Genomic DNA, 24,981 nt, shown 5'->3' on the forward strand with positions numbered 1-24,981 from the left:
TGCTGTGTCATTTTTTTTTCTGTAAAGTCTTGGTTGGAGAAACAAAAGATGACAAAAAATACTAATAGTAATGTATTATTAATGTATTTTTAAAACGATGTGGAAAACAAAGGTAAAATATGATTTAAAAGTTCAATTTAAGTGACTTATTCAGTAATCAATAATTTTGGGAGCTCATAGAAATGTGTACTAATAATTTATAATACATTAGAGCAATGCAAATTTAAGTGTGGTCAATAGACCAGTGTCGTCGAATAACTGTTATCAGTCTGCAATAGGATTAATATAAACGTTGAGAACAAGCATTTAGAAATTTTTATAGCAATTTGATAGTGTAATTGTATCTGTTGAATATAATAACTAAAAAGGTAGGCTTTTATTTTGCATCTTTGGCTTTTTATTTCAGTTTTAGTAATTTTTATTGTATTTTATAAAAATATTAGTCCGTGATTAACTAGGAATTAAGAAAAGATTGGCCTTTCGCCAGAAATAATTTGAGAAGCACTGTCTTAGAGCAATCTGCTTGAAAATCCTAAAGCTTGATTGTTCAGTTATTTTGTGTGCATGATGTCAAAAGTATCTCTAACTCACTCTTAGGTCTGTTATACACAGGGTTCTATCACTTGTTTACTAGAAATGTAACCAAATACATCTTTTAAAACTACTTCAGTACTGATTAATATTGATATTGTATTAACTAGGTTTACATGGAATACCAGGAGAGAAGGGGGATCCAGGACCTCCTGGACTTGATGTTCCAGGACCCCCAGGTGAAAGAGGCAGTCCAGGGATCCCTGGAGCACCTGGTTCTATAGGACCTCCAGGATCACCAGGGCTTCCAGGAAAAGCAGGTGCCTCTGGATTTCCAGGTAATTTGTTTAAAGTTTTCTCTGATTTGGATTAAGGAAATTAAAACTAATACGACTCTGGCAGATAATTCCCATGTTACACTTTTCTAGATTGATGTGATCCCTTAAGGAAGAGTATTAAATATCTATGACTGCAGGAAGCTCACTTTTCTATTTTCACTGTACATTTTCCTCTGTGAGAGTTCCAGTTATAGATTACTGTATAACAAACAACCCCAAAAGTTAATGGTTTTAACCAACCTTTTAATTTTGCTGAAGATTTTGCAGCTCTAGAATTAAGGGATGACTTGATTGGGTCATTTATCTCTAACCCACATGGCCCCAGCTGGAGAGTTTGGGGCTGAAAGGTCTACTTCTAAGATGGCACTTCTCTGACATCTGGGTGTTCATTAGCTCACATGTCATCTCATCATCCATGGTACCTCTTCACATGGCTTAGGCTCCTCACATTATGGTAGTATAAGGCTGGTTGCTCCCCTTCCATGGCAGCTGGCTTCCAACAGAGAGAATTTCACAAGAGAAAGTGAGTGTTTCAGAAACTACAGGTAGAAGCGGCAAGATTTCTTTTCTTTCGCTCTCTCTCTTTCTCCCATTCTTTCTTTTTCTCTTTCTTTCTTTCCTTTCTTTCTCTTTCTTTCTTTCTTCCTTCCTTCTTTCCTTCTCTTTCTTTTTTTCCTTTCTTTCTTTCTTTCTCTTTCTTTCTCTCTCTCTCCCTTCACTTCTTTTCTTTCTTTCTTTTTCTTTCTTTCTTTCTCTTTCTCTTTCCTTTCTTTTTCCTTTCTTTCTTTCTTTTTCTTTCTTTCTTTCTTTCCTTTTTCTCTTTTCTTCTTTCTTTCCTCTCTTTCTTTCTCTCCTTCCTTCCTTCTTTCTTTTTTTTTTTTTTTGAGACAGGGTCTCACTCTGTCACCCAGACTGGAGTGCAGTGGGACATGATCACAGCTCACTGCAGCCTCAAACCCCTGGGCTCAAGCCATCTTCTTGCCTCAGTAGGAAGTAGTCCGAAGTAGCTGGGACTACAGGCACATACCACCACACCCAACTATTTTTTTTTTTTCTTTGTAGTAATGGAGTCTCATTATGTTGCCCAGGCTGCCCTCAAACTCCTGGCCTCGAGCAATCCTCCGAACTCAACCTCCCAAAGTGCTAGGATTATAGGCATGAGCCACCGTGACTGGCCTGCAAGACTTCTTTTAATCTAGGCTTGGGAGTCACACAATGTCATTTAGAAAAGTGTGAGGTACAGAATCAACCCTAGTTCCAAGTGAGGGGTTTATACTAGATTGCATGTACTGGGACATATGGTTCACGGGGGAGCCATCTTTAGAGATTAGCTACCAGAGTGAGTCTCCTTATTCATGAGTATCAGCAGTAGTAGGCACGAAGGTCAAAAAGTCTAAAACTTAACAGTGCCTTATCTCCAACCCTCAACAGTTTTCTAGTTGACATCTTAAAACTTACTTTTTATGTTCCCTCAGTCAAAGAAAGGCAAACATTACTTATTGATATTCTTCAAAGGTACCAAAGGTGAAATGGGTATGATGGGACCTCCAGGCCCACCAGGACCTTTGGGAATTCCTGGCAGGAGTGGTGTACCTGGTCTTAAAGGTAATAATCAGGGTTTGCTGCCAGATGTATGTGAGAGGGAAAATTAAACATAGCTATATGTCAGTACAGAATATTTTTGTTGACTGTTTTAAAATGATCAATGCTTACTTGTGTTTCTATGTAACATGGCATTTAAATAGGTCTTGTTTTCAATTTGGTTGCATGCTTAGTTTGGATACCATGATACATGGTAAATGCTTAGCTCAAAATAACAAAATATAAGGATTAAACATTAATTTTTGTTGTTGTTGTTGTTGAGATGGAGTCTTGCTCTGTCGCCCAGGCTAGAGTGCAATGGAGTGATCTCAGCTCACTCCAAATTCCACTTCCCGGGTTCACACTATTCTCCTGCCTCAGCCTCCCCAGTAGCTGGGACTACAGGTGCCTGCTACCACACCCGGCTAATTTTTTTTTTTTTTTGTATTTTTGATAGAGACGGGTTTTCACCATGTTAGCAAAGATGGTCTCGATCTCCTGACCTTGTGATCCGCCCTCCTTGGCCTCCCAAAATGCTGGGATTACAGGCATGAGCCACCGTGCCCAGCCAGATTAAGCATTAATTTTTTATATTCAGCCTCTATCGTTGTCAAGGAGTTCCAGAAGGAGGGATTGTTATCTGAGTGTAAAAATGTGTATGCACTCAAGTAATTCATAGAGTACATCCAAGGTGCATAAATGTTTTGAGTGGCCAGTGGCCTACTCAACTGTGAAACATATGAATAATCTTTATATGCATTAATCTTGGATGGATAAAATGGATATATTGTGTTTTCACACACATTGATTTTAGGTGATGATGGCTTGCAGGGTCAGCCAGGACTTCCTGGCCCTGCAGGAGAAAAAGGTAGTAAAGGAGAGCCTGGCCTTCCAGGCCCTCCTGGACCAATGGATCCAAATCTTCTGGGCTCAAAAGGAGAGAAGGGGGAACCTGGCTTACCAGGTGAGTGAATGAATTTATTTATGAATATTTTTCCTGGTGTATCTGAAGTTTAATTTTTAAATAGCATGGAAAGTGACTTATAATACAGAATTCACCAACACAGGCACTTAAATGCATCAAATTTTGGTAATAAATATTAATTTTCACTTCATTGATACTGTTTCACCAATCAACTTTTGTTTGAGTATTTTCTTTGTAGTTTCCCTATCACGAGCTTTACCTAACCACTAGTGAGGTTTTAAAATAGACTTAGGCAGCTAACTACTAGCTTTCTAAAAAGTAATACAGGAAAAGGATATATAGCCACAATCACTTGAAAAACAAATTTCAGTGTTTAGGAAATTTGCTAGTCCTTTCATTTTTTTCTTCTTAAAACCAGATGAGGATGAATGGTACATTGTTGTACCACAGTATTTTGATATCCGTATCATACTTGGCTTTCAAATACAGTTCACTGTTATTCTATGTTGGCAGAATAAAGAAGTATTGGACTATGAACAGCCAAGCTCAGCTCTGGGGGAAGTCAGTGAAAGTAGATCTAGGGAACAATTGTGTCCATATAGTTATTTTATTAGAAACAAATACAGTGTAAAATATAATGTGGGGCTTTCAATTTTTGTTTTAAAAAAAACCTTTTCCTTTTTATAGAAGTCGTAAAATATGGATAAGCATAAATCATTATATAAAGCACTTAGCACCCAATCTATATAGAATAGCCTTTCAAGCAATATGGAATGTTAAAACTAGCTATATCTGTGTATCTGCAGCTTATAGTAAAGTTTGTGGCTCTTTTTATGTTCTATCCATCAATATTGTCAGTTCATGTGTATGTGTATGTGAGTGTACGCAGATGTTATCAGTTTCCCTATGAGCAGGATTTGTTGGGATTTTTCCTCAAAAAAGAATTAAAAATATTAATGCAGTGTTGTATGTAGTCAAGAAAGAGGCAGGGTCACCTAATTTTTTATGGTTGTTAAAATGAAATGACTTTCTTAGCTTACCCCTTGCAAGGCTTCTTTTCTGTTTCAATTATGCTTCCTGTATAATAGGGGCAGTAAACTATACTTGACCTCTACTATAGGCTTATTAAATATAGTTGGAATCTAAGAGATAACCTAGAGATTATCTGTCCTTATTCCTTATTTCTTCATTTCCATTGTAAGAAAATGAGGCCCAACCTGTTGTTGGGTGGGGGGAGGGGGGAGGGATAGCATTAGGAGATATACCTAATGTAAATGATGAGTTAATGGGTGCAGCACACCAAAATGGCACATGTATACATATGTAACAAACCTGCGCGTTGTGCACATGTACCCTAGAACTTAAAGTATAATAAAAAAAAAAAAAAAGAAAGAAAAGAAAAGAAAATGAGGCCCAAAATAGGAAAGTTATTTCACTACTGAGTGCTCTGAATTTCTTGATGGTAGGTAACTAAAAAGTGAAGGATTTTAGTGTGAGTCCAGTGCTAATAGCCCATACTATATCATAATATCACCAGTTCCTCTAATTTACTTATAGTTTAACACTTGAGCAGCTTGCTTGGCCAAAGTTATTTCATGGATGAATAATATCATCCTAACTTGCCTCTTCTACTCATTCTTGGAAGGTATACCTGGAGTTTCAGGGCCAAAAGGTTATCAGGGCTTGCCTGGAGACCCAGGGCAACCTGGACTGAGTGGACAACCTGGATTACCAGGACCACCAGGTAAGTGTGATAGGCCATTTGTAGCAATTGCTTAGCTGACACTGAATTCTGGATAAATAATTATGTGTTTGTCATGTTTGAAGACGCTGTGGATTTGCTCATGGTAATAAGCTTGGGTAGCTACTGAAATATGGAGCTCACTTTTGGCAAAAATATTGCCCTTTGGCTCTAGTTTCAGCAGTCAAGATTTATAGGATATTTTGCCTTGATTATTCAGTTTCTTCTTTTTGTTGCAGCAGGGTATACACAGAATCAGAAGTGTGATCCACATAAGGTGTTGTGTTTTGTTACATACATTGCAGAATATATAAATGAGACAATTATCTCATGAAGGCCTGAAGAATTCATCTTGTCCTGCTTTTTTTCTTTTTGCCTTTGGACAAGTCAGTCATTAAACCATGTAAAACAGATGGCTATTGATTCTATTTTTTCCAATTTCTAGGCATGAAAATTTCACAAATTCTCTTGGTAGTCAGTTACAGCATTATTCCTAATAAAACTCTTTCTTGTTTCTTCTTCAGCCACTTTCTTTTAGTTTGTTTCCTAAGGAAGTAAAGAGCAGCTGGTCCCCATTCTTACAAAGTCCCTTAAGTTCAGTTATTTGCTCTAGACTCCACACCACATGGCCTTGGTATAGTTGGAAAGAGAAACTCCCTTCCTATCTCTCCCTCACATCTTTTGCATTCTCTTTACCAAGTTGGAAGTCATTGTAAAGGAAAAAAATAAAATAAAGAAGGTTTAAGGCAATACTGTGGTCCTAGGAAAAAACCTAGATGACATCACAGAGCTCAAGCACTTATGTGCTAGGAAAAATGAACAAACAGAGCAGCCATGCCTGTTCAGGGTCACTACCCAGTATCTGTCCACCATCTCTAATCTCTCCCTGGCCTAATGTACTAAACTATATCATAACAGGTTACTACCTTTTCTCTTCCTGATCTCATATAATCAGGCTTTACATGAGAAGCCCATTTCTGAATCTTTTAAAAACAGACTTATTATATTGGATTTATCTGTGAAAATACATTAAGGGTAGTTGTACACATACAACAAATAGCACTTCAAGTGATTGGAATTGTTTTAGGGAAAGAAACAAGGTGTGCTGGTAACTGTTTAATTTTTTTTTAAGTTATATTAGGAGACCTCTATTACCATGGTTATATTGTAATATGTTCCCAAGGAGATGTTTTATGTTGGGTTCTATCTGTGGACCTTAATCATATATTAAAATTTAATCCATCTAATCCCATGTTTATATTTTAATGACTACCCATTCCGTGAAACCAGGCAACCCCAAAATTGCTGCATTGTCTTAATTTTACCAATTTGACTTTTCTAGGTCCCAAAGGTAACCCTGGTCTCCCTGGACAGCCAGGTCTTATAGGACCTCCTGGACTTAAAGGAACCATCGGCGATATGGGTTTTCCAGGTGAGTGATGAAAATCTTCCAAATATTTAGTCCCATTAATGAAAGGTGGTTCAATATCTCTTTTTTTGTCAGAAAAGAGACTGGTGTTGATAGGATCAGACTGAAACAATATCTGAGGTAATCAGTGGGTAGAGCTCTATTGTAACACAAAGATTTAAAATGGGAATTAAGGGACAAAATTGTAGAAACCTTAAAAGTTAGAATTCACAAACATCTTCTCTCCAGCTATACCCCTTTTTATTTAAACTTCCTTTAAAAGTAGGCTTTCACATAATTCTGTTTGTGAGTCTCATTATTATCTAACTCAGAGTTTGCGGAGCTTTTTAAAAATCTTTTTGCTTGATCATATGCATCTTAGATAAGCCACAAGTAAAGCATATTTTATAAAATATTATATATTATCTATTTTCAACAGGGCCTCAGGGTGTGGAAGGGCCTCCTGGACCTCCTGGAGCTCCTGGACAGCCTGGCTCCCCAGGATTACCTGGACAGAAAGGAGACAAAGGTGATCCTGGTATTTCAAGCATTGGTCTTCCAGGTCTTCCTGGTCCAAAGGTAATCTTTGGCATATACTTTAGGCATATACTTGAGCAGATATGAAATTTTTTAATACTATACTCATTCCTAAGTTTTCATTAAACAAACTATAGAATGCCATATTATATTCTGGATAAGAGATTTATTCCTTTTCTTTTCTCTTAGTTGATAAGAAGATATGTTTTAGGGTTTGTGGCCAGTCCAAAGGAAAAACTTTCTGGTTTCTTTGTTTTTCTTTTATATTAATTTCTGGGTATACTTCAATAATCTCAATGCCTAGTTTTGTCTGATCTTGTTAGTCCATCCCTTTTTAGTGATGGAGTTGTTGGCCTTTGTCCCAATATTATTAACTAATTTGAAAAGACTTATAAACAAAGTGACAGTTAATGATAATGTAGTAGTATTCTTAACTGCATGTCTGAGATAGTCCTTTGAATACAGTTTTACAATTCCCTCTGCTTCTCTCTTCAATGTGAAAACTTTGGTAGTGTTTCTCAAGTAATCAAATTTAGAATTTGTTTCAGAGTCACTGGACTCAACAGGAATTTATTTGACAATTGTTTAGTTCCATGTCAAAAGGTAGTAACTCCTTAATCATATAGTCAGACCACAGACCTAAAGAGTATTAGAAAAGGAATTTTGGTACTCAGTTTTCATGGAAATAGTGAAAGTTCCCACTGATATAAGAATTTACTGAATTATATGTAAGATAATTTTTCTTTTAATATTATATAAAAATACTTTATTTTGATCATCTAATTGATCAGTGTCTTATAAAGAAATAATCAAGAGAAGTTTCTACATGTTCATTTCAGTTTAACAATGTAAAGTTTCTTGAAGTGAACTTTAATTTTCTCTGTTGTATTTTACCAGTGACATATGAATATATGATTTTACTAAAAATAATATAGACATATTGAGAGTAAGAGTGAAAATCTTCTTCATGCCCCATCCTCTTTTTACCATTCCTTTCCTCATAGAGGCCCACTGTCAATAGTTAATATATAAATTTGAATTCCTTGTTCTATACATTTATATATATGCATATAGAGTTTGGGGTTTTTTCTACACATTGGATATATGTAGAATCATGGTGTGCATGTTATTCTATACCTTGCTTTATCACTTACCCCTTTTTATTTCTTTTTTCAATATATCTTAGACAATTTTCTTTGTTGTTGTACATTATATCTGTGGACATATATGTAGCTATTTATAATGTATAGTTTCATAAAAGTGAAATTGTTGGATCAAAGGATAAGTGCATTTAAATTTTTGGCTTTTTAAAACATTTATAATAATGTAACATATGAACTTGATTTAAAAAGTCTACTTTTTACATGTTCACAAACCCCAACTCCCCAGTTCTTCTTCTCCAGGGTAACCACTTTTAGTAGTTTCTCATGCATTCTTTAAGAAAAGTTTTCTAAATGCATTTATATGCATGCATATACAATATTTCATCAATTTTAATACTCATTTTTTACATCCAAAAAATATCTGATGTTGGAATGCATCTTATTATGATGGAAAGCATATTACAATTAAAATTGTAAGTATTTTTTCCAAATTATTGATATATGAAATAACGCTGGACCTTCCAAATGTAGATGTTTTCTCATATATTAATTTATACACACAAAATTATACTTTACATCTGCTCTGTACCTAGCTGTCATCACTTAGTAAATCTTGACAAACTTTCTTTATCTGCCTATAAATGTATGCCTAATTATTTTTCATAATTATACAGTATTTTTCTGGGGGTTCACTATAAATAATTTAACTTATTTTGAATACTAAAATTATTTCTAGGTTCGTGATTACAAAAATATTTTGCACTGAAGATTCTTATCCATATTCTTACATACATATCTTAAGAATTTTTGGTAAATATTACGATACAATAAATTTGAGCAGTTGCTAGAACCCAGTATATATGTGCCTTTTCAATATCTATATTTACTGCCAAATTTTCCAATTAATTAACTCTACACCTTTATACTTTCATGATTAGTATAAGAGATTTTCTCCTCATTCTACAGATATTGGGTGTTACCAACTTAAAATTTTTACCAATCTAATGGGTGAAAAGTAGTGTATCATTATTGTTTATATTTGAATTTTCCTGATTACAAGTGGGGTTTCAGATGTTTTTAACTCTTTTGTAAATTGTCTATTTATACTCTTTGCCTCACTTTTTTAGGAGAGGACTTGGTTATGTATTTCCTACTTATTTGTAAAAGTACATTATAAATAGTGAAGATGCATCCACTGTCTGTTATATTTGTTGCAAATATTTTCTCCCAGTCAGTTGTTTGTCTTATAGCATGTTTACAGTGCATTTCATTATGTAGATGTTTGAAATTTTTATGTAGGCAAATTATGTACTCATTTATTTATTCATTCACAGTCTATCTATTGAGTATGTATGATATACCAGGTACTGTTTTAGGTGCCGGAGATACAGCCTGAACAAAACAGACAAACTTTCACTGCCTTCATGGAGCTTATATTTAGTCAAGGAGTCATACAATAAACAAAATAAGTAAGTCTGTATTATGTTAGAACATGATAAATCTCATGATGAAAAGTAAAGCAAGACTTGATGATAGGAATTTCTGGAAATTGTTGTATTTTGAAATAGGTTACTAAGGGAAGATCTCTCTGATAAGATAGAGCAATGACCTCACTGCAGTAAGAGACTAAGTCATACAAAAACCCTGAGGTGTGAGCATACCTGACATGTTTGAGAAACATAAATGAGGCCATTGTGTTAAACAGAATGAGTGAGGTGAAACTAAGCAGGAGATGAGATTAGATTGGTAATGGGGGAAGGATTATCTAGTGTCATATAGGTCATCATAGTAGGGGCTTTTTACTCCTGAGTGAATTGGGGAGCAAATGGAAAGAGTTAACATGATTGTACATTAATTTTAAGAACTATCACAACACTTGTTTTGGAAAGAGATCGTAGAGGAGCAAGGATGAAAGCAGGGAAACCAGTTATGATGATATTTAAATAATGCAGGCTAACAATGTTGATGGCTTAGATCAAGATAGTGGCAGGGGAATTGATAAGAAATGGACAGATTCTGAATATATTATATATGTCAAGCCAGGAAGATTTGTGTATTGAATATGAGAGAGAGGAATCAAGAATGACTCCAGTTTTTGTCCTGAGGAAATAGAATGCAGTTGCTATATACTAAAATAGAAAAACTTTGAAAAAAGCGGGTTTAGTGAGAAAGATCAGGAGCATAGTTTTTATTTTATTTTTATTTATTTATTTATTTACTTATTTATTATAGTTTAAGTTCTAGGGTTCATGTGCACAACATGCAGGTTTGTTACATAGGTATACATGTGTCGTGTTGGTTTGCTGCACCCATTAACTCATCATTTACATTAGGCATTTCTCCTAATGCTACCCCTCCCCTATTCCCCCACCCCAGACAGGCCCCAGTGTATGATGTTCCCCTTCCTGTGTCCAAGTCTTCTCATTGTTCAATTCCCACCTATGAGTGAGCGCATGTGGTGTTTGGTTTTCTGTCTTTGCGATAGTTTGCTCAGAATGATGGTTTCCAGCTGCATCCATGTCCCTACAAAGGACATGAACTCATCCTTTTTTATGGCTGCATAGTATTGCATGGTGTATATGTGCCATATTTTCTTAATCCAGTCTATCGTTGATGGATATTTGGGTTGGTTCCAAGTCTTTGCTATTGTGAATAGTGCCACAATAAACATACGTGTGCATGTGTCTTTATAGCAGCATGATTTATAATCCTTTGGGTATATACCAGGTAATGGGATGGCTGGGTCAAATGGTATTTCTAGTTCTAGATCCTTGAGGAATAGACCAATAATAGGCTCTGACATTAAGTCAATAATTAATAGCCTACCAACCAAAAAAAAGTCCAGGACCAGATGGTTTCACAACCGAATTCTACCAGAAGTACAAACAGGAGCTGGTACCATTCCTTCTGAAACTATTCCAATCAATAGAAAAAGGGGGAATCCTCCCAAACTCATTTTTTGAGGCCAGCATCATCCTGATATAAAAGCCTGGCAGAGACACAACAAACAAAAGAGAATTTTAGACCAATATCCCTGATGAACATCGATGCGAAAATCCTCAGTAAAATACTGGCAAACCGAATCCAGCAGCACATCAAAAAGCTTACGCACCAAGATCAAGCTGGCTTCACCCCTGGGATGCAAGGCTGGTTCAACATACGCAAATAAATAAACGTAATCCATCATATAAACAGAACCAAAGACAAAAACCACATGATTATCTTAATAAAGAGGCCTTTGACAACATTCAACAGCCCTTCATGCTAAAAACTGCCAATAAACTAGGAATTGATGGAACGTATCTCAAAATAATAAGAGCTATTTATGACAAATCCAGAGCCAATATCATACTGAATGGGCAAAAATTGTAAGAATTCCCTTTGAAAACTAGCACAAGACAGGGATGCCCTCTCTCACCACTCCTATTCCACATAGTGTTGGAAGTTCTGGCCAGGGCAATTAGGCAAGAGAAAGAAATAAAGGGTATTCAGTTAGGAAAAGAGGAAGTCAAATTGTTCCCGTTTGCAGATGACCTGATTGTTTATTTAGAAAACCCCATCATCTCGGCCCAAAATCTCCTTAATCTGATAAGCAACTTCAGCAAAGTCTCAGGATCATAGTTTTCTGATTGTTTATATTTTGTTGTTGAAACAGGAAATTCATCAATTGAGAGGGAGAGGGAGGAAGAGGTAAGGAAGGTTTGAGGCCTGTCACATAGATTTTAGGATTTTTTGGAAAAAAAAATCTTCTACTTATGAAGACTTCTACATCCTGAGATTAGAAAAATAGATTTATATATTTCTTACAGGATTTTCATGGTTTTATTCTATACATTTGCATTTTAATGCATCTGAATTTTTCTGTGTGTTGTGTCAGGTGAGAAACTAACTTTATTTTTTTTCCCTAATAAATATCCAGTTGACTGAGCCTCATTTGTTACAAACTCAATTCTTTACTCACTGGTATAAAATTCTATTTAAATTTTTTTTTCCAAATTTGTTCATGAATTTTTTTTCTGGAATGAGTGAATTTTAACATTTTACGAATGGAACCAAAATTATCATAATAAATTGTCTCTAGATTTTTAATGGATGGTAGCAGAAAAATATGGTTTAATTGGTAAATGTCCAAAGTATATTCAACTCTACAAGCGAGAGGTTAGCTTTTAGTTTTTCTGTGTGACCTACAAGTATATTTCAGTAAGCGAATTTTACACTAAATTTGGAAACTTAACAAAGATGATATTGTAGAAATATTGTAAAGTAGGCTGTTGTTTCTTTCAGATGGTATTATTATACCTTAAAATAGTGACATGTTGAAAAAATAAGATTTTTTAGCTCAGTTCTATTAGGTACAGGTGATCTTTGCTTTGCACAGTTCTGATATGCACAAATTTCAGTTATCATTACTTAACACCAATCCACAACAGCATTGTTTAAATTTTAGTTGCTATGATATATTAGCTCTTCCATTTATAAATCACCATCTAAATAACAGATGTGCATTACAATCAGTGGACAGTAATTTCACTTCTTTCAAATTCTGTCACTAATTAGTAACCATGCATCTGTTCAGTTTATGCACTGACAGTAAAGCATTTAGTTGTGTCACCTCCTTGTCTCCCAGTGGTAAACCAATGTGACATTTTACAAAAATGGATAATCAAAAGAGAAAATTAGCCAACAAAGAAGAAACTGCAGCAAAAAAAAAAAAAAAAAAAAAAGGAAAGTGATAACACTGGAAGTAAGGTTTGAATCTAAAGTAAATGGGGTTATAGAAGAAATAGCCAACCATAGAAATGTAGACACTGCCACCATTTGAGAGGCTCTAGATATGCAGGAAGGAACTTAGTGAAGGCAAACTTATCAACATAAATTAGGAAAGGAGCACTGATGGAAAGGATGAAGATGTCACAGAGGAAGTGTTGCCATCACAAATTTCACATTAAAGGAACACTTGGAGATATTTTACAAGTTTGAAAGTATAAAGGTTAACGTGCCGGAAGCTGATCTCAGTTTAGAAACAGTGAGACAATTTCTGTGCCAAGGCATAGAAAAGATGTGTGCTCTGTATTGTAAGTTATATGAGAAGAAGGGAGACACTGTTCAAATTATAGTATTTCTTTTCATCTAAAATGAAAGGGCTGGAGTAGATGGTGTCTAAAATTTCTGGAATTCTAAAATATAATGACTCTATGGAACTATACGAATCTGTAATGTTCTTTTAATATAGTGTAATGATTCTAACCTTCATCACTCCTTTTTAAAATCTAATCATACTACAGATTCATCCCTTTCATAATCCCAGATGGCTTTTATGCTGAAATTGACAAGTGTATCCTAAAATTCATATGGAAGTGCAAGGAACCCAGAATAGTTAAAGAAATCTTGAAAAGAACAGATTTGGAGGACTCACTCTTCTGGATTTCAAAACTTACTACAACTATGATACCAGCACTGGATAGACATAGAGATTGATGGAATAGATAGAGTCCAGAAATACCCATACATTTTTGGTCAACTGATTTTCAACATAGGTACCAAAACAATTTAAAGGGGGTTAAAAATAGTCTTTTCAACAAATGATGCTGGAACATGGATGCAGCTGGAGGCCACTATCCTAAGCAAATTAATGCAGAAGCAGGAAACCAAATAGCACATGTTCTCACTTAAAGTTTGGAGGTAAGCATTGGGTATACATGGACACAAAGAAGGGAACAATTAATTCTAGGTATTCCAAAAAGGGGTAGGGAGTGGGGGAAGTGTCGACAAACCTATTGAGTACTATGTTCACTACTTGGGCAATGGGAACATTAAAAGCCCAAACATCAACATCACATAATATACCCATGTAACACACCTGCATACGTAACCCCTGGATCTAAAATAAGAAACAAAACAAAAATCAAATGATTCTGGGAAAAAAGGATACCTATCTGCAAAAGAATGAATCTGGACCCCTATCTCATACTGTATACAAATATTAACTCCAACTGTATTACTCACCTAAATATAAGAGCTAAACCATAAACATATTAGGATAAAAAAATGACTAAATTCTTGTGACTTTGCATTAGGTAATGGTTTCTTAGCTATGACACTAAAAGCACAAACTAAAGGAAAAATAAATTGGGCTATATTAAAATTCATTAGGTAATGGTTTCTTAGCTATGACACTAAAAGCACAAGCAACTAAAGAAAAAATAAATCGGACTATATTAAAATTTAATATGTTTTCTGCTGCAAATGATACCATCAAGAAAGTGAAAAGACAGCACACAAGATGAAAGAAAATATTTGCAAATTATATACGAGATAAAGGATTTGTATAAAGAATATATAAAGAATTCTTATAATTCAACAGAAAGCAAATAACTCAGTTTTTAAAAGTGCACAAAGTGAATTGAACCTAACAAACATATACAAAATATTCTATCCAAGAAAAATGCAGAATATACATTTTTGCAACTGCACATAAAACATTCTCCAGAATAGACAATATATTAGGCCACAAAATAAGTCTTCATACACTTAAAAAGATTAAAACCACACAGCATGTATTTTTTAATCATGATAGAGTGAAATTAGAAATCAATGGCAGAAAGTAAACTGGAAAATCTACAAATGTGTTTAAATTAAACAAGATGCTCTTAACCAGTGAGGCAAAGAAGAAATCACAAGGGTAATTAGAAAATAGAATGTCTTGTCTTTTTTTTTTTTTTTTTTTGACGGAATCTTATTCTGTTACCCAGGTTGGAATGCAGTGGCGTGATTGTGGCTCACTGCAACCTCTGCCTTCCAGGCTCAAGCAATTCTCATGCCTCAGCCTCCTGAGTAGCTGGGATTACAGATACACACCACCATGCTCAGCTAATTTTTTGTAGAGATGGGGTTTTGCCATGTTGGCCAGGTGGTCTTGAACTCCTGACCTCAAGCAATCCACCCTCCTTGGCCTCCCAAAGTGCTGGGATTACAGGCATGAGCCACCAAGTCTGGCAGAAAATATAATGAGACAAATGAAGATGAAACCACAACATACCAAAACTTACAGGATGCAGTGAAAGCAACTAAATGGGACATTAATAGCTGTAAATACTTACATTAGAGAAGAAACATCTCAAATAAAAAACGTAACTTTACATCTTAAAGAACTAGAAAAAGAAAAACTAAATCCAAAACTAGCAGAAAGAAAGAAATAATAAAGATTAGAGCAGACATATAAATAAAATACAGAACTAAAAAATCACAGATGAAGTCAACAAAACTAAAAGTTGTTTCTTCAAAAAGATAATAAAATAGAAAAAGTTTTAGTTAACTTGACTAAGAGAAAAAGAAAGAAGACTCAAATAACTAAAATCAGAAATAAAAGAGGAGACTTTACTACCAATCTTACAGAACTAAAAATATATGAGACTGCTATAAACAGGTGTTTGCTAACAAATTAGATAACCTGGATGAAATGTGCAAATTCCTAAAAAGGCAGAATCTACCAAGACTGAATCATAGAAGTAGATTATATGAATAGACCTAAATTGAGTAAGAAGATTGACTCAGTAATCAAAAACCTTCCAATAAAGAAAAGCTCAGGACCAGATGGCTACACTGGTGAATTCTACCAATCATTTTTTTTTTTTTTTGGGGGGGGACAGGGTCTCACTATTTTGCCCATACTGGACGGAGGGCAGTGGTGCAGTTATGGCTCATTGCAGCCTTTTCCTTGTGGGCTCGAGTGATCTTCAGCCTCCCAAATATTTTCCAAGCAATTAAAGAAGGATTAACAGCATTTGTTTTCAAGGTCTTCCAAAAAATTGAAGAGGAAGGAACACTTCCAAACTCATTATATTATGCCTGGATTACCCTGATACCAAATCCAGACAAAGACACTACAATAAAAGAAAGCTACAGACCAAAATCCCTTATGAATATTGATGCAGAAAATCCTTAACAAAATACTAGCATACTGAATTCAATGGCATATTAAAAGGATTATATGCCATGGTCAAGAGAGATTTATTCCTGGGATGCAAGGACAGTTCAGCATACAAAAATCATTAGTGTAATACATTATCACACTAACAGAATGAAGTGTTTCTGTGCAGAAATACAGCTTCATTCCTCTTGGTAAAATACCTAGGATTGGAATTGCTGAGTCATATGATAACTCTTTATTTAACTTGTTGAGGCACTGTCAAATATTTTTTCACAGCAACTGAATAATGTTTTATTTCAAAACATTTTACAAAGTTACAGTAATCAAAGCAATGTGGTGCTGACATAAAGATAGCAAATGGACCAATGTAATAGGGAGACCAGAGATAAAATCTCTGATTTGTAGTTGAATGGTCTTTAACAAGGGTGCTCAATGGGGAAAGGTGTTCAACAAATGGGTGCTGGGTAAAATGAATGTCCATATGCAGAAGAATGAAGTTGAACCCTTTCCTTACATCATATATAAAATGAATTCAAAAAGCATTGAAGACCTAAATGTAAGACCTAAAACTATAAAACTCTTAGAAAAAAACATGGGGCAACATGCCCCATGATTTTAGATTTTTTTCAATGATTTATTGGATATGACACCGAAATCACAGGCAACAACAACAAAAAAAACAGATAAATTGGACAACATCAAAATTATAAACTCGTGCATCCAAGAACACTACTAATAGAGTGAAAAGGCAACTCATGGGATGGAAGAAAATGTTTGTAAATTGTATATCTGGTGAAAAGATTAATTTCCAGAATTTTAAAAAGAACTCTTACAAGTCTATAACAAAAGCCATCAAACAACCCAATTCAGAAATAAGCAAATGACTTGAATAGACCTTTCTCCAAAGATGCTATACAAATGGCAAATTAGTACATTAGAAGATGGTTAACATCACTAATCATTAGGGAAATACAAATCAATTCCACAGTGAGATAACACTTCATAGCCATTAAGAAGGCTATTATATAAAAAAACAGTAAATAACAAGTGTCGGTGAGGATCTGGAGAAGTTGGAACTCTTGTTTATTGCTAGTAGGAATGTAAAATTGTGCAGCCACTATGAAAAACAGTATGGCAGTTCTTCAAAAATTTAAACACAGAATTATCATATGATCTAGCGATTTCACTTCTGGAGATATATCTAACACAATTGAAAACAAAAATGGGGCCTAAACAGATGTTTTTGTAGCCATGCTTACAGCAACATCATTCACAAGTCAAAAGGTGGAAGCATCCCAAATGTCCATTAATAGAGGAATGTGTAATAAAATGTGGTATGCACATAGAATAGATATTATTTGACCTTAAAATGGAATAATATTCTGATACATAGTACAACATGGATTAACTTTGAAGCCATTATGCTAAGTGAAATAAGCCAGTTATAAAAAGACAAATATTACGTGACCCGAGTTATATGAGGTACCTAGAACAGTCAATTTCATACAGACAGAAAGTAGAATGGTAATTGCTTAGGGTTGGGGGAGGGGAAAATAAAGAGACATTGGCCAAAGGGTACAAACATTTGGTTAGTTATAAGATGAATAAACTCTAGGGATCAAAGGTACAGCATGGGCACTATAGTTTAAAATATGGTGTTGTATACTTGAAATTTGTTGAGAGTAGATCTTAATTGCTTTCACCACACACTGAAAAAAAAAAAAAAAACTGTAACTAGGTGAAGTGCTAGATGTGGTAACTAATTTCATTGTGGATATAAGTATAAGGTTTCAGTTTGGGATGATAAAAAAAATTCTGGAGATGTATGGTGGTGATGGTTGCAAAACAGTGTGAATGTTGTTTATGCCACAGAACTATACCCTTAAAAATAATTTAAAAGGTAAGACTTATGTTTTGTATATTTTGATACAATAAAAAGCCACACAAAATGAAAATATTAATTAGCTTGATTTAATCATTTCACAATGTATATATGTATCATAGCATCACATTATACTCTATAAATGTATATAGTTTTTATCAGTTAAAAATAAAATATTTTTAAGTGAAAAAATGAACAAAGGAATTGAATAGTATTTCTCCAAGAAAGATGTACAAATGGCCAATATGTACATGAAAAGGTGTTTAACCTCATTAGTCATTATGAAAATGCAAAAGAAAACCACATGGAGATACCACTTCACACTTACTTGAGTAGGCATAATAAAGAGAGAAAATAACAAATGTTGGCAAGGATGTGAAGAAATTGGAACCCTTTTGCATTGCCAATGGTAATGTAAAATGATGCAGCTTCTGTGAAAAAATATTTGACAGTGCCTCAGAAAGTTAAATAAAGAGTTATATGACACAGCAATTCCACTCCTAGGTATTTTCCCAAGAGAAACGAAGCTGTATTTCTGCACAGAAACTTGTACATGAATGTTCACAGCAGCCAAAAAGTGAAGAAAACTCAAAATACAAGAATGGCTAAACAAAGTGTGCTATCCCAGAGGAAATTGAGGAGAGTGAGGATCATCATGGTGGACAGGAGACAGGACTAGATCGCAGCTCCAACTTGGACAGACAGAGCAGCATACAGAGGCATGCATTGTGAATTTAGTTCCAGATCAACTGCAACAACAAACCAGTAATCACAAGAGGATGCGCAGCCCCTCTGAAGGAAGTGGACTTCTCTTGCAGGACCCGGGAGACACCCCAAATACTGTGAGTGCCCCAAATACAGAAGTGGAAAGTAGAGATCCTTCTCTCCCAAATACACACCCCCACTGGAGAAACTGGAGGTCTGTTCATGGGAGAAGTTTCTGACCTCACCTGGAGCTGAGTCCATTTAGAGAGCCGAGTGAAATACAGGGGTAGAGGAAGTAGCAGGAAAGGCCCTGGGAGCTTGCTGGGTCACCAAGCAGGCCATTCCTGCCTGGCACCACAGGGATCCATCGGGAGGGCAGCCAGAGGAGTGGAGGAAAGCACCATAGGGAGAAGGAAGCCTCCAGCTGAACTTTGTAACAATTTGAACCAGTGAGAAGCCTCCTGGCCAGAACTCGGGGGAGGGCATGAATCCAGTGTGCAGACTCCACAGATGGGGGAAAAACCAAGCCCTTTTCTTTTGCAACTTGGAGGCAGGTTGCCTGGGGCAAGTTCTCAAGCCCTGCTCACCCACCACCTGGAAACAGACTTGGGGCTGTTAATAGGGGCACAGTGGTAGTAAGATCTGTCCTTTGATGTGTGTGGGAGCTGGGTGAGGCCTGTGACTGCTGGTTTTCACCCACTTCTCTGACAACCTGCATGACTCAGCAGAGGCAGCCATAATTCTCCTAGGTACACAACCCCATTGACCTGGGAACCTCACCCCCATCCCCCACAGCAGCCACAACAACACCTGCCCAAGGAAGGTCTGAGCTCAGAGGTCCCTAGCCCTGCCCCCAACTGTTGGGCCTTCTGTATCCACCCTAGTAGCTGAAAACAAAGGGCATAAAATCTTGAGAGTTCTAGGACCCCACCTACCTCTGGTTCCTCTCCATACTACCACAGCTGATGCTCTAGCCAACCAGCCCCAAAACAGAGCATTAAGCCACCAAAGATAAGAACGCTCACAGAGTACATTTCACCCCCTGCCAGCTCCACTGGAACAGGTTCTCATACCCAGGGCTGAGAGACCATAGATGGTTCACATCACAGGACTTTGTGCAGACAATTCTCAGTACCAGCCGAGAGCTGGATAGACTTTCTGGGTGGTTAAACCAAGAAGAGAGACAACAGTCACTGCAGTGCCACTCACAGGAAGCCACATCCATAGGAAAAGGGGGAGAGCACTACATCAAGGGAATATCCCATGGGACAAAAAGATCTGAACAGCCTTCAGCTCTAGACCTACCCTATTACAGAGCCTACCCAAATGAGAAGGAACCAGAAAAACAACTCCGGTAATATGAAAAAACAAGGCTTTTTAACACCCTGCGTCCCCCCCCCCAAAAAAAAGTCACACTAGTTCACCAATAATGGACCCAAACCAAGAAGAAATCCCTGATTTACCTGAAAAAGCATTCAGGAGGTTACTTATTAAGCTAATCAGGGAGGCACCAGAGAAAGGTGAAGCCAGTGTAAGGAAATCCAAAAAATGATACAACAGGTGAAGGGAGAAATATTCAAGGAAATAGATAGCATAAATAAAAACAATCAAAACTTCAGGAAACAATGAACACACTTATAGAAATGCAAAATGCTCTGGAAAGTCTCAGCAATAGAACTGAACAAGTAGAAGAAATAAATTCAGAGCTCAAAGACAAGGTCTTCAAATTAACCCAAATCCAACAAAGACAAAGAAAAAAGAATAAGAAAATATAAACAAAGCCTCCAAGAAGTCTGGGATTATGTTAAGCAACCAAACCTAAGAATAATTGGTGTTTCTGAGGAAGAAAATAAATCTAAAAGTTTGGAAAACATATTTGGGGAATAATTAAAGAAAACTTCCCCAGCCTTGCTAGAGACCTAAACATTCAAATACAAGAAGCACAAATAACACCTGGGAAATTCATCACAGAACAATCATTGCCCAGGGACATTGTCATCAGGTTATCTAAAGATAAGATGAAGGAAAGAATCTTAAGAGCTGTGAGACAAAAGCACCAGGTAACCTATAAAGGAAAACCTATCAGATCAGCAGCAGAATTCTCAGCAGAAACCCTACAAGCTCAAAGGGATTGGGGCCCTATCTTCAGCCTCCTCAAACAAAACAATTATCAGCCAAGAATTTTGTATCCAGTGAAACTAAGCATCATATATTAAGGAAAGATACAGTCGTTGTCACACAAACAAATGTTGAGAGAATTCGCCACTACCAAGCCACCACAACAAGAACTGAGGAAAGGAGCTCTAAAACTTGAAACAAATCCTGGAAACACATCAAAACAGAACCTCTTTAAAGCATAGATCACACAGGACCTACAAAACAAAACTACAGGTTAAAAGGCCAAAATAAAAACCCCAAAAATACCAAGGTACACAGGCAACAAATAGCATGATGAATGCAATGGTACCTCACATCTGAATACTAACATTGAGTGTAAATGGCCTAAATGCTCTACTTAAAAGATACAGAACTGCAGAATGGATAAGAACTCACCAACCAATGATCTGCTGCCTTCAGGAGACTCACCTAACACATAAGGACTCACATAAACTTAAAGTAAAGGGGTGGAAAAAAAGCCTTTCATGCAAATAGACACCAAAAGCAAGCAAGAGTAGCTATTGTTATATCAGACAAAATAAACTATAGCAACAACAGTTAAAAGAGGCAAAGAGGGACATTATATAATTCTAAAGGGCCTTGTCCAACAGGAAAATATCACAATCCTAAATACATATGCACCTAACACTGGAGCTCCCAAATTTATAAAACAATTACTAATGGACCTAAGAAATGAGATAGACAGCAACACAATAATATTGAGGGACTTCAGTCCTCCACTGACAACACTAGACAGGTCATCAAAACAGAAAGTCAACAAAGAAACAATAGATTTAAACTATACCTTGGAACAAATGGACTTAACAGATACATACAGAACATTCCATCCAACAACCACAGAATACACATTCTATTCAAAAAGTCCATGAACTTTCTCCAAGATAGACCATATGATAGGCCATAAAACAAGCCTCAATAAATTGAAGAAAATTGAAATCATGTCAAGCACTCTCAGACCACAGTGGAATAAAACTGGAAATCAAATCCAAAAGGAACCTGCAAATACATGGACTTTAAATGACTTCCTCTTGGGCCGGGCATGGTGGCTCATGCCTGTAATCCCAGCACTTTGAGAGGCCAACTTGGGCGGATCACCTGAGGTCAGGAGTTTGAGACCAGCCTGGCCAACATGGTGAAACCTTGTGTCTACTAAAAATACAAAAAAATAGCTGGGCATGGTGGCAGGTGCCTGTAATCCCAGTTACTCAGGAGGCCAAGGCAGGAGAATCGCTTGAACCTGGGAGGCGGAGGTTGCAGTGAGCCGAGATTATGCCACTGCACTCCAGCCTGAGTGACAGAACAAGATTCCATCTTCAAGAAAAAAAAAAGAAAAAGAAAAAGAAACCTCCCCCATAAATGAGCATTGGGTCAAAAACGAAATCAAGATGGAAATTGAAAAATTATTTGAACTAAAAGATAATAATGATATAACCGATCAAAACCTTTGGGATACAGCAAAGGTGGTGCAAAGAGGAAAGTTCTTAGCCCTAAATGCCTACATCAAAAAGACTGAAAGAGCACAAACTGACATTCTAAGGTCACACCTCAAGGAACTAGAGAAACAAGAGCAAATCAAACCCAAACCCAGCAGAAGAAAGGAAATCACCAAGATCAGAACTAAATGAAATTGAAACAAACAAAAAAAATTACAAAAGATAAATGAAACAAATAGCTGGTTCTTTGAAAAGATAAATAAAATTGATAGACCATTAGCAAGATTAACCAAGAAAAGAAGAGAGAAAATCCAAAGAACCTCATGAAGAAATGACACAGGAGATATTACAACTGACACCACTGAAATATTATTCAAGACTACTATGAACACCTTTATGCACATAAACTACAAAACCTAGGAGAGATGACTGAATTCCTGGAAAAATAAAACCCTCCCATCTTAAATCAGGAAGAATGAGAGACACCCTGAACATACCAATAACAAGCCGCAAGATTGAAATGGTAATTTAAAAATTACCAACAAAAAAAAGTCTAGGACCAGATGAATTCACAACAGAATTCTACCAGACATTCAAAGAAGAATTGGTACCAGTACTTTTGACACTATTCCACAAGATAGAGAAAGAAGGAGCCCTCCCTAATTCATTTTAGGAGGCCAGCATCAGCCTAATACCGAAACCAAAAAAGAAAACTGCAGACCGATATCCTTGATTAACATCGATGCTAAAATCCTTGACAAAATACCAGTTAACTGAATCCAACAACATATCAAAAAGATAATCCACCATGATCAAATGGGTTTCATACCAAGGATGCAGTGATGGTTTAACATACGTAAGTCAACAGATGTGATATACCACATGAACAGAATTAAAAACAAAAGTCACATGATCATCTCTATAGATGCAGAACAAACATTCAACAAAATTCAGCATCACTTTACGATTAAAACTCTCAGCAAAATCGGCATACAAGGGACATACCTCAATGTAGTAAAAGCTGTCTATGACAAACCCACAGCCAACATAATAGCGAATGGGGAAAAGTTGAAAGCATTCCATCTGAGAACTGGAACAAGACAAGGATTCCCACTCTCACCACTCCTCTTCAACATAGTAGTGGAAGTCCTAGCCAGAACAACCAGACAAGAGAAAGAAAAAAAGGACATCCAATCGGTAAAGAGGAAGTCAAACTGTCACTGTTTGCTGACAATATGATTGTTTACCTTGAAAACCCTAAATACTCCTCCAGAAAGCTGCTAGAACTGATAAAAGAATTCAACAAAGTTTCCGGATACAAGATTAATATACACAAATCAGTAGCTCTTCTTTACACCAACAGTGACCAAGCAGAGAATCAAATCAAGAACTCAACCCCTTTTACAATAGCTGCAAAAAATAAAATAAAATAAAATACTTAGGAATACACCTAACCAAGGAGGCGAAAGACCGCTCTACAAGGAAAACTACAAAACACTGCTGAAAGAAATCATAGACGACACAAACAAATGGAAACACATCCAATGCTCATGGATGGGTAGAATCAGTATTGTGAAAATGACCATACTGCCAAAAGAGTCTACAAATTGGACGCAATCCCCATCAAAATACCACCATTGTTCTTCACAGAATTAGACAAAAACAATTGTAAACTTCATTTGGAACCAAAAAAGTGCTCGCATAGCCAAAGCAAGACTAAGCAAAAGGAACAAATCTGGAGGCATCACACTACCTGAGTTCAAACTATACTGTTAAGGCCGTAGTCACCAAAACAGCATGGTACTGGTATAAAAACAGGCACATAGACCAATGGAACAGAATAGGCAACCCAGAAATGAACCAAAATACTTACAACCAACTGATCTTAGATAAAGCAAACAAAAACATAAAGTGGGGAAATGACACCCTTTCCAACAAATGGTGCTGGGTTAATTGACTAGCCACATGTAGGAGAATGAAACTGGATTCTCATCTCTCACCTTATACAAAAATCAACTCAAGATGGATTAATGACTTAAATCTAAGACCTGAAACTATAAAAAATCTAGAAGATATCATTGGAAAAATCCTTCCAGACATTGGCTCAGGCAAGGATTTTATGACCAAGAGCCCAAAAACAAATGCAATAAAAACAAGATAAATAATTGGGACTTAATTTAACGAGCTTTTGCACAGCAAAAGGAGCAGTCAGCAGAGTAAACAGACAACCCATAGACTGGGAGAAAATCTTCACAATCTACACATCTGACAAAGGACTAATATCCAGAATCTACAACTAACTCAAACAAATCGGTAAGAAAAAAAAAAAAAAAACAAAGAATCCCATCAAAAAGTGGGCTAAGGACATGAATAGACAATTCTCAAAAGAAGATATACAAATGGCCAACAAACATATGAAAAAATGCTCAACATCACTAATGATCAGGGAACTGCAAATCAAAACCACAATACAACACCACTTTACTCCTGCAAGAATGGCCATAATCAAAAAATCAAAAAACAGTAGATCTTGGTGTGGATGTGGTGATCAGGGAACACTTCTACACTGCTGGTGGGAATGTAAACTAGTACAGCTACTCTGGAAAATAGTGTGGAGATTCTTAAAGAACTGAAAGTAGAACTACCATTTGATCCAGCAATCCCACTATTGGGTATCTACTCAGAGGAA

The 24,981-nt window shown here is 36.2% G+C and overlaps 1 protein-coding gene across 5 annotated transcripts in view; it reads left to right on the forward strand.

Moving 5' to 3' along the window:
- Positions 1-24,981, forward strand: part of COL4A5 (collagen type IV alpha 5 chain) — a 264,145-nt gene that overhangs the window by 186,089 nt on the left and 53,075 nt on the right. For all 5 annotated transcript variants that reach the window (XM_074029887.1, XM_065538251.2, XM_065538253.2 and 2 more), the window contains 6 exons: positions 702-869; positions 2,385-2,474; positions 3,265-3,414; positions 5,021-5,119; positions 6,459-6,548; positions 6,964-7,103. In XM_074029887.1, coding sequence (XP_073885988.1) covers positions 702-869; positions 2,385-2,474; positions 3,265-3,414; positions 5,021-5,119; positions 6,459-6,548; positions 6,964-7,103 — 737 coding nt within the window. The remainder of the gene's footprint in view (positions 1-701; positions 870-2,384; positions 2,475-3,264; positions 3,415-5,020; positions 5,120-6,458; positions 6,549-6,963; positions 7,104-24,981) is intronic.

The sequence above is a fragment of the Macaca fascicularis genome, chromosome X (genome assembly GCF_037993035.2).
Source record: "Macaca fascicularis isolate 582-1 chromosome X, T2T-MFA8v1.1".
Lineage (NCBI taxonomy): Eukaryota > Metazoa > Chordata > Mammalia > Primates > Cercopithecidae > Macaca > Macaca fascicularis.